The sequence below is a fragment of the Anneissia japonica genome, unplaced genomic scaffold, assembly GCF_011630105.1.
Source record: "Anneissia japonica isolate Jap-2015-1 unplaced genomic scaffold, ASM1163010v1 scaffold573_len2283161_cov171, whole genome shotgun sequence".
NCBI classification, from domain to species: Eukaryota; Metazoa; Echinodermata; class Crinoidea; order Comatulida; family Comatulidae; genus Anneissia; species Anneissia japonica.
This window is the reverse complement of record NW_022719802.1, coordinates 1,592,775-1,604,522: the sequence shown is the minus strand read 5'-3', so window position 1 is coordinate 1,604,522 and position 11,748 is coordinate 1,592,775. Positions and strand designations below refer to the sequence as shown.

Below are 11,748 nucleotides of genomic sequence, written 5' to 3'. Positions count from 1 at the left end.
CACTATCGTAAATAGGCCTATTGAAGCATTATTGAAGTATTAATTATTCACTAAAGCATTATTCGAGCACCTTTATTATTATTAATATTTATATATTATTTATCAATCAGATTAACATTGAAAACATGAATATGCATATGTGCATAAAATTATCGCAGAAAATAAACTTATAATTTATAAGATTATTTTTTTAACAGAATCAAATAGATAACGTTTTTATTTAAAAGCAGGTTTTGCATGGACCTAATTTTATTTAATATGCTGATTATTACTATTTCATTAATTAAACTATCGTAAAATCATTATTATTATTATTATTATTATTATTTGTTTATTTTTTGTTTTATGTATATGCCCAGGCCTATATAATATATATTGTATATATTTAATATTTTAATTATAAATAATTATTTAAACTAATTGTTAAATAAATATAATATAATATTAACAATAATATAGGCTAAGCTAGACCTAATCAATTATTGATATAATAAAGGCAAATATTTAGAACATCATTAATACAACACCCTCATGACAGTCCAGCCCTCCAAATCTTGTTTTAATAAATAGCTGAATTCACTTCAATGATATATTTTGATCTTCATTATTATTATTATTATCATTTACTTTTTATTATTATTTATTTGTTTATTTATTTATTATTATTATTATTATTATTGTTATTATTATTATTATTATTGTTATTATTATGTCTTTGCCATTAACATTATCATTGTTTCTCTGGTAGGCATCTTGTACAGGGACATGTTTTTGCCTAACCAGTCTCATTACGTTTTGAGTGAAATAGTGAAATAAATTTATGAATTATGAATTACACCAATGTCATCTATCGATAAAAACATCGATTCGATTAATTAACAGCAGCTTTTCGCACTGTGACAGTGCCGATAGAAAACAGCAACTTTTTGGCATGCGGCAGGGCCGATAGAAAACGGCAGCTTTTTGGCACTGCGGCAGTGCTGATAGAAAACAGCAGCTTTTTTTGGCACTGGGGCAATGCCAAATCGGCAATGCGGCAGTGCCAATAGCCACTACCCCCTCCCACACACATATTCACACATACATACATACATATACACATACATACACAAACACATACATATACATATATACATATAACAGAGTAAATATTGTAAACTTAATTCAATAACATTAAAACCAGACATATTAGTCTTGCAAAAGAAAAGTATTATATATATATATATATCATTTCGTTCTTTCCATGCCATCGTTAAAAGTAATTTACAATGATTATCTTTACTCGCAATAGTATAATTAATAAGGTTTATACAATTTGTTGTTAAAATTTGATATTCGTACTGGATTTCTAAATCATCAAACAAAAGATGGTATTTATAGTTCAAGGGAGCTTGATGTGAATAATTCCCAAAATATATGTAAATCCTTTTTGTATAACTCCTCTTTAAGTTGGTCAAATATTAAAGTTCTAATGTTCTTTAATCTGGTACAATCAAATACAAAATGATTGCTGGTTTCCTTTGTCACGCAGTCACATAATAAGCATAAGCCTAACTTGTGAGGTGACCATGATTCATTTCTTCCTTCAAGAGGTAGTGAGTTAGAACGAGCTTTAAATTTTAAACTTGAAGCATGAAAGTTACACTTTTCTAATAAATACTTTTCCATTTTAGGTTCACTTTTGTATCTTATGTTTTAAGGATGATTTAATTAAAGCATTGTTATACCAACTTATGTTATCTTTGAAGCTATTAAGCCATTTTATACAATAATCAATTTTAAAGAACACATGTAGATCAAATTTATTTAAAATTGATTCAATATTTGGAAGCCATTTCCAACTCAGTTTTTCTTTAAGCGTAAAGAGAGCCCTAAATAATAATAATCTTGGCCAGCGGTGTTCTTCCATATTTTTTAGTCTATAAAAGTACGTTAATAATCTTTCTGATTGAATAGATTCAATTGTTTGCCAGCCAAGTTCACCATATAAGGCTTCCTTTGCGACATATCTGGGTGCTTTTAATAGGTATCTGGCCATTTTGGTATTGTAAATTTTCAATTTTGTCAATAGATGTTTTGTTATTGCAAAAACATATACTGCTTGCATAATTTATAATTGGTATTCCAATAGCTTTCCAAAGAATATCCCCATAATATATTCTGTTAAAATCTTCCTGTCCATTTTATATACGATATTACTCTATTTCCCTTTTTAACTATTTCATCTATGTGACAGGTATCTTTTATTTTTCTAGATAAAAACATTCCCAAATATTTATAATTATTAGCTTCATTAATGAAATTATTACCAATTGGCCATTTCCTATAATATTAAAGCGTTGCCCAGTTACAATGACATTGGACTTATCAAAATTGAAAATCATTTCCCATTTTGTAGCAAAATCATTTGCCGCATTCAAAAGTAATTCTAAATCTTGCTCACTATCTCCAATTATAATAGTATCGTCTGCCCAGTTTTTAACATCAAAAATATTTATACCTAAACCTCTTTCCTTAATAATCTTATTGAGCTCATTAATGTATATGGTGAATAAAATTGGACCTTCTCTCCAAACGGTGTCAAAAGTCTTCCTAAAGTCCATAAAAGCAAGGTATGTTTTTTTTTATTTTCCGCTTGTCTACAAGCAATAATACTCTTAGTATAAAAATGTGATCTTCACACCTTTTTTCATAACATTTGCAGTTGAGTGCGTCTTTGCTGACAAAAGTAACACAGACTTGCAGTTAAGTGGTTTTTTTAGTTTTTAAATTTCATATTTTCCATTACAATTTCAAAAAATCTAAATACATACATCACAAGGTGTTTATGTCTTCAAGAGTGCAAAACGCTAAAAAAAAAATGCATTTTGAAAAAAATTGTCAGTTGAGTGGTTTTTTCATGTGTATATATTGGACAAAAACAGGCAGAAAGTTTATAAATAAGTTTGCACTACTTCAGTTTCACGCTATGTGCGATCATCAAGGTGCTGAATGAGAAGAGTGGAGTGGTATCAGTAAGGTGGTGAGGATTCGGAGCCGTGACAGAATATTTTACTTCACAGAATGGTTAAGCAAGAACTTCTTTTTGTGACGGCATTTGGATAACAATTCCGTCCGTTTGAAGTTCAACACTTATACAAAGTGATACTAGTAATATAAATCGAGAACGGTGATGGGCCTTCAGTGAAAGAAAACAAAAGAAAAATATCGTTCTGATATGCCAAATACACTAAGATAACACCTCAATGTTAGCAACAAATTATGTTTAATTTGTAACTGAAAAAAATTGCATTTGTTTACTCACCGCTGCTCAAGAAAAATGCTGCTAAGGCACAGATTACAAGAAGGGTCTTCATGGTTGGTGTAGTCTAGTTTAACACTGGGAAAGGTACTGGAGAAGTATATACATTTGTTATAAATTACGGTAATAATTGTACCTTCACTTAATTAATTCCACGAATAGGTGCGTTGACTAAGTGCAATGACTTAAGGGAAAAATGTAGTGAAAATTATGTCAACAAAATAACTGTGAAGAACAGTTGTTTTAAAATTAATTCCAAGAAGAAATGTGAAAAAGGTCAATCTTAAAATATAAGAAATACATAAACGGCCAACAAGAGACCTTATTATTATGCTTAAGAAAAGAACAATGTGAACCTTTAATTAAATGATACCCATTTATCACGTACCACTGTCAATATACAACCGTACACCTAATTTTACACAACACAGTATCTGTCTCTTATACACATCTAGATGTGACTGTGGCTGACCAATCATATAGCACTGATATTACGTAAACGCAAACAACCAATCGTATTCACTTAACGCTAATTACAACCAACCTCTGAATTGCAGTTAACTTGAATTGCATTACAGTTAACTGGAATGATTTGCAGTTAACTTGAAATGCATTCAAATTAACTGCAAATGTTTTCGAATTAAGCCGAAATAGACATAATTGAAATAGATTTGCAGTTAACTTTAAATAAATTACACTAAACTCAAAAACAAAATTTTAATTGCAGTTAACTGCAATTGAATTCGAGTTAACTGTAATTGAATTAGAGTTAACTGTAATTCATTACACTTTGCAGTTAAGTCGAATGTATTACAGTTAACTGTAATTGAATTACAGTTAACTGTAATGCATTCGACTTAACTGCAATTCAGAGGTAAATGATAAAACGGCTTGCCATATTAGCGCCTATGTCAGCATCATTACCCATCCGTCGTCATCGACTTAGTTGTCATCAACATAATTATCATCGGCATCACCATCGTGATACTCATCACCATCATCATCATCATCATCATCATCATCATCATCATCGTCGTCGTCGTCGTCGTCATCACCACCATCATAATTACAGTATTACAGTATTTATTCTAGGTAAAGAAACTGTTTCTGAGCATGACCTTAGCTTGACCCTGTTGAAAGGCACCTCATTTTAACATTAAACCTCATTCATAAGTTGATTCCCCTGATACTTATTGCTCTAGTATACATCACCTTACAGATCTGCCCATACAAGGTCTGTCTACTATTAACATTGGCAGGGCCGGCCGGGGGCCCCCATTTTGGAAAGTAAAAAAGAAAAAAAAAACAAAGAAAAAGGGGGAAAAACGTCTCAGACGTCATTTCAGGCGTGCAAAAAAAAAAAAAAAAGAAAAAGAAAAAAAAAATGTGGGTTCCCCTAAGTGATTTGTGGTGTCGATCAGACCCACTTTTGCCCCCACCCTCTTTCATACATCTCTAAATCTTACCCTGATTAATAAACTAAAAAATAACTTAATAAAAATCATCCTAGCATGCAGACTCACCTGGTATTCACTCGAAACCCTAATTCAAAAGTCAATCAACAGGAAATGCAAGGCATTTCGTACCCAGTGCATAATAACACATGTTTTATTTATTATTATGTATTTCACAGAACCCGTTATAATAAATTTATTAAGTCTATTATATGGTATCACATTTACTCTATTGGCCATCTGAACTCATCTATATTTAGGACACGGTGATAATATGATACTATAATATTTTTTGGAGTCAGTCAACCGACAGCCATCAAAGTTCGTCATAAAGTTTCCTTTAAAATAGTCTTGCAATTAAGTACAGGTGATTAAGTACTAGTGGGGAGGGTTCTTAAATTTTCCAATAGACGAACCTGCTGAATAATTTATAGTCGGAAGTCCTATGGTTTTCCAAAGAAGATCTCTATAGCAAATCCTATTGAAGTCTTCCTGTTCAGCAAAAATGTATTTAATGCAAAATATAATTCGTTTTCCTTTTTTAGTCACTTTATCAATGTGTTGTGTCATCAATAGATCTGGATATAAACCTTTCTAGGTATTTATAATGTTCAACCACAAAAATATAGTCATACTCTAATTTCCATTTTCGATATACCGTGCTGAGGCGGATGCAGGGGGTGTAGACGGCGCGGTCGCACCCCCCCCCCCCCTCCCTGTCTGCGAAAGCTAGTCCCGTCGGGAAGAAAAACCATTGTTTCTCGGAGAGAAAAAATATTACAAATATGAATAGGTATTTTGTACATATTAGTAGACTCTAAATCGATTAAATAAGCCTTTGAAACCTCTAAATTGTCCACTTTCGAGATGTGACACTCGACCACTCCCACTTGGCTCTCGTTGGGGAGATCTTCCCTACCGTGTTGGGCATTGCCCCCCCCCCACCATCCCCCACTCCTTGTCGGGCAAATCCATAATTGCTACACATGGGTTCAACACAATCGCTCTAAAATTACTTAAAGCACGGCAATTGCCTTTTTTGTATTTTCGACAATCTGGTTTGATACGTGTACATTATTATGTAAATCACAGATATAGACATTGCTTAATTTTATTAGGCCCTTGCCATTTTGAATTATCATTAAGTTCTTTTATTGCTTCCATTGATAAATTCGACCACCTGGACTTATCCATATTTAGGACACGGTGATTAATAATAATATAGGCCGCTGTCAGTCATTGTTTTTCATATGATATTATATAATGTGTTCGTGTTTCTTGCACTTTATTTATTCATGGAAGAATAACCATCTTATTTCATCTAGTTTTTTTTTTCTTTTTTTTTTTCTTTTATTACAGCGGCACACACCCTAAATGATGTTGCATCCAAATGACAAAAAATCAACAGTAAATAATGATGATGATGATGATAATAATAATAATAATAATAAATAATAAATAATAAATAAATTATAATAAACAATAATAATAAGGTAAATAAATATGGTACTCATAGTTTTTATTTTCTTATAGATATCTAATCTCAAATTCCAAGCTTGTTAAGATATTTTTACAATGTTTATCAAAGATCTGTAGAATGAAAAATTTGCATCACTCATACAATCCATCCAAAATGATGTTTAAAATCGTTAGATCCAAAAATGAAGTTAGTCCAGAGAGTGTCTAAACCACGGTTATACGTAGATCTCTTTCCTATTAAGAGAATATTAAATCTCTGATTAGTTTTAAATTCGAACCTTCAAAGAGAAAGTGATCTATAACTGTTCGAATGGTTTCCTTCACAAATGAGGCAAAAGCCTATGTTGTTAACATGATTCTTTACGGGCTTAATAAGCCAGGCAATTTGTACGAGCTTTACATTTTTGGTTGGATCCCTCAAATTTTGTCGTTCCTCATTAGTATTTCTCAAATTTTGGTTTGCCGTTATATTGTTTTGTAATCGGTAATGGACTTAAAGTTTCGCTCGTTCGAACCAGCTGTTGTTGTCTTTGCATTTATTTTGTATTTTAAAGCTTTCAACTATAATATGTAAATCACAATTATATTAAGCCATTGCCATTTCAAATTATCATCAAGCGCTTTTATTGTTTTATTTATAAATTTAGCCACCTGGACTCATCGATGTTTAGGACACGGTGATAATGTCATACTCTATAATAATTTTGGAGTGAGTCAAGCGACTGTCATCCAAATTCTCTAGAAAAAAATAAAATAGTTTTGCGATTAAATACTGTAATGATCCTCAGATCTACACCCTACTCCGGATCGTCACAAAAATTTAATCATTTCTTTACTCGACCTTGACAAACTGTTATACAAGGGTTTCACCTTTGATTTTTTCAGTGTTCAAAATCAGTGGTCTGGGACGTTTTCCTTTAAATGTTCCTCAGATCCACACCATACTGCAGATCGTCACAAAAATTTAATCATTATTTTTACAAGAACTCTACAAAGTACTATAGAATGTTTCATTTAAACCATTGGTTTCTTTTTTAAAGAGATATTTAGGTCTGGGGCCTCAAACATTGAAAAGACCCTCAAATTTACACTCTTTACTGGATCGTCACTAACACATAAACATTTTTCCCTTGTAACTTGATTAAGCTTTCCCGTAAGTTTCATTCACATCAACTGACCGGTTTTTGAAATATCCGTTGTAGACTGTTTGACATTAAATCACTTAAATTGGTCCTCACACGCACATCCCACCATAGATTGACAATACATATTAGGAGTCACATCCTTGATATCTGGTCTATGCTTCGGCAAAGCACGGAAATATCTAGGCATGGGAAGTGACCAAAGTGACGGCCAGAAAAAAACAGTGCAAAAAGATAGGGAAAATATAAGAGAAAACCCATTATAAAGAACAAATAAATAAAAATAAAAAATAAATATTCAAGGCCTGATTAAGAAACTAAATTTGATGTTCCATAGTACAGTACTAATAGAGCCAGGATTATATTATTAAAGAAAAAGCCTATACAAGAAAACAACCCACACATTTAAACCTGACGGACAATTAACATACTTTTCTTAGAGAAATCTCTATTAATAGAGATATCTCTATTTAAGACTAAGATATCTCTATTAATAGAGATATTTCAGTTTTAATTAGAGATTTCCCGTAAAACCTCGATTTTTTTTTGATTTTTTTTTTTTTTTTTTTTTTGCGAACTTTGGATTGACTTCTTTTCGAGATGGGCTTCTTTTCGAAATGGGCTACTTTTCGAGATGGCTTCTTTTCGAGACTACTATTGCAAAGTAAAGAGGTGGGGGTCTTCTTTTCAAAATGACTACTGTAAATTTTGTGAATTTTGTAAAATTAAACAATAAATAAGGTAATTGTAACATCAATGGCATAAATCAACTAAACTAATGTATAAATATTAAAACCTGTATTCATGAAGAATGATGAAGTAAGGAAAGAGACAAGAATTTTGGAACAGAAGAAGTTTTTGACTCATTATGTAAGTTTATTGACCCTTTATCGATACTTGGCATACAGATAATTAGAAACTTATGGAGGCTCTATCTGCATATGCACGCTGATAGAGTAGGCCCTAGCTGTTATATCAGCGGGTCTCAATCTAAGGGGACGAAATGTGAGTATCTACGATAAAAATACTTTTATTGAAAATGATAAAGATACAGTACGTGTCCTAATTAAGGATGCTCCTCTATCTGTTGCGGATTGTAAAATTGAGAATGTGATCAAAAGGCTTGGTGGAAAATGCAAAAGCGAGATCATTAGGCGAAATTGAGAATAAGAGGAAAACTAACCAGTGTTCTAAATGGAAACAGACTTCAGTTTATAGAAAAGCCAAAAGCACCTTTGCTTTTTGGCCAGATTAATTGTGGTCAATGGCTTTAAAGCTCGCTTGTTTCATAATAGTCAGTTCAATGATATAAGAAAGTGTAGTAACTGTTAAAAAAGCGGGTCACGATGCAAGCAATTGCAGACAGCTAATTAGGTGCTGTGCCATAATTGTGGAAAACAGGGGCACAAAAAATGGGACGTCGAGAGGGTGAACTGGACCCACATGAATCAGAGAAAGAAACCAATACAAGTCTAGATAGTGATATTTGTTGGGTAAATTCAGAGAGTAGCGAAGGAGAAACGGAAATAGAAAACAACAAGAGCATCGCAAACAGCAAAAAAAGTGAACAAAACACATAAAAACAAAAGAGAAACAAAAGACACTCGACAGAAGATAACACCATTCTTGGCACAAACAAGTGAAAATGAATAAGCTGGGAGTGAAGATCCCAGTCTTAAACAAGGGAAAAAGAGGACAAACAGTAAATGTACCACTCTATCTTCAAATTCGCTCAAGAAAACGAAAAAGAAACGCAAGAAATAATGTGGTATATTATGAAACAAAACTTTCAAAAAATGAAAATCACATAAATTGATCCTGATTTCAAAAGAAAAAAAAAAACTTATTTTATAAATTTAGAGGGTAATTTACACATTTAAATTTTTTTTTTTATTGAATTTTTTAATTAGGGGCCATTTTTATTTATTGATTCAATTCTTGCTATTACAGTATTTAAATACTTGAAGATATATAAAAAAAATTGCTGAAGTCGTTTTGGTAAGGCTTATGTTGATGTATTGATCACTTATGCAGGACACTTCTATGCATGTGTGTATATGCATATGTATGTGAGTATGTATGTATATATATATATATATTATTTTATTTTATTCGGCTTTACACTGGCATCAGTACAGATATATATATACGTATGGGCTGTCTCTTATACACATCTAGATGTGTATAAGAGACAGGTGAGAGAGCGTATCAACAGGTGCGAGCACCTCTAACACGACACGCTCTCCAAATGCACAAAACCCAACGGCAAATACGTAATAATATAAGTCGAAAAGAAAAAAGAAAAAAAGTTACACAGTTCTACATAAATGACAAAAACATTTAGTATCCTAAGTACAAGTGCTAGCAGGGTCAAACTCGTTGACAAACAGAAGCTCATAAAATATGCGTAAGGCTTGCTTAAAACCAGATATTGTCGAGTTTGAACGTATAGAGTGAGGAAGTTGGTTACACATGTGAGCAATAGGAATGAAGTAGAATCTTCTGTAAGTCTCAGTTTCGCAATGTTTGTCAACGAGTTTGAGGTGGTCAGAATTACTAAGAGAAGGTAAAGAGGCGAGGGACATGATTGTCCCATTTAAGATCTGTCGAGATGTCGACTCCAAGTTCCCTAATTACACTAGCCCTGCCAAGTGTCAGGCCATTCATGCAGTAAGAAAACTTAACAACTTTCCCAGATCTATTAATTTTAATGATCCGACAATTGGCAGGACTGAAGGAGAGATCCCAAACTTGACTCCATCTGACCACGGACTTTATGTCATTTTTGATGCAGTCTGCAATCACCCTCATCTTTGATACATTTAAAGACCTTGAAATCGAGACCGAGTTTTAATCCTTGTGGCGCACCCGAGGTAACAGGTAACTAGTCAGTGTGTGCCCCTTCGACAACAACTCGTTGTTTTCTATCTGAAAGATAAGCAGTAAACCAATTGTGGAGTTTAGAGTTAATACCATGTGATTTAATTTTGTGCAAAAGGAAGTGGTGAGAAACACTGTCAAAAGCTTTTGTAAAATCAAGGTAGGCAATGTCGACTTGGCCAGCACTGTCTAAAACCTTTTCAAAATCAGTAAGCAACTTTGTAGTAGTCGAACGGACTTTAATAAAACCATGTTGCAGATGATGGATGACGATTAAACTTGGGAAAATAGAATTAAAAATTAATCTCTCAAGGATCTTGCTGGACACACTCAAAAGCGATGTGGGCTGATAGCACTCCACCTGGGGTTTGTCGCCTTTTTTGAACACTGGCACAACGTTGGCTTTTAACCAGTCTGCAAGAAGTTGACCAGTTTTGATTGATAGGTTAAAAATGGTACGCCCTCAGTGCCTTTAGCGTCGGCTGTTCGTCAGGGTTGGCGCCAGGATTTGCCCGACGGGGGGCCGAGGTCCCCAGCTGGGATTTCCGATGCCTCCGACGAGGAGTCAGACTTTCCTGACGAAAGCAAAGTGGATGTGGTCGAGCTACGATTAAAAGGTTTAGACAGCTGTTTTTAAATTGTTACAATTTTAAGGGTTTCAAAGCTTATTTAATCGATATTGGAGTCTACTAATATGTAGAAAATACATACAATTTTTCTTTCTAGCCGACGAATGATTGGGGGGGGGGGGGGCGCAGCTCTCCCCGATGCTCAATGGTAATTAAACCAGAGCGAATTAAAACAAAAATAAGCGGTTCAACATTAGGTTTGATTAGGCATTTATTACTATTTAGTTTCGTGCTACACGTACATGGTGCAACACTCTTCAGATAAAATTACCTAATTAGGTAATATATATATATATATATTTTACCTAATATATATATATATATAATATATGTAAGTATATTATATATATATATATATCATTGTAAATCCACGTGTGTTCTTCAAATTATATATAAGTCGTTGAAACAAAAAATTATGACAACAAGGCATGTAGACTGTAGAACACTTCATTTATTTTCGAAAGAAATTTTCGACCAGTCCTCTGGCCTTCATCAGCTTTACTGAATATACAAGTTGGCTGTTACAAGTTCTCTGTACTGTACAATATAAACAATACAATAGAGGTGTAGACGGATTATAGGCCAATTATCTAATAGTTTATGCGGTAATATATAAAGAGAATTCCGACAGAGAACAAAGCGGTCAAATATAGAGATAGTGGTGTTATAGATTAAACAATTCTTAATTAAGTCTTAATTAAGCGTACATAGTAGAACAATATGGTGGGAAGCGGACTTAACTACACAATAAGTAAATGATTATGAAGTCTTAAAGAGTAAAAGATGGAATATATGAATAAAACAAAAATAAACCTATAGAAACCTATAGGCTTATAAATAGGCTATATAATGTACAGATAAAG

At 32.9% G+C, this 11,748-nt stretch overlaps 2 protein-coding genes across 2 annotated transcripts in view; both read right to left on the bottom strand.

Moving 5' to 3' along the window:
* The window catches only part of LOC117111049 (L-rhamnose-binding lectin ELEL-1-like), a 15,933-nt gene extending 12,531 nt beyond the window's left edge, over window positions 1–3,402 (bottom strand). Inside the window, exon 1 of the mRNA XM_033253932.1 lies at window positions 3,305–3,402. Coding sequence (XP_033109823.1) covers window positions 3,305–3,356 — 52 coding nt within the window. The 5' untranslated portion in view covers window positions 3,357–3,402. The remainder of the gene's footprint in view (window positions 1–3,304) is intronic.
* A 7,162-nt stretch (window positions 3,403–10,564) lies between these two features.
* The window catches only part of LOC117111000, a 4,451-nt gene continuing 3,267 nt past the window's right edge, over window positions 10,565–11,748 (bottom strand). Inside the window, exon 4 of the mRNA XM_033253857.1 lies at window positions 10,565–10,670. Within this exon, the coding sequence (XP_033109748.1) occupies window positions 10,565–10,670 (106 nt within the window). The remainder of the gene's footprint in view (window positions 10,671–11,748) is intronic.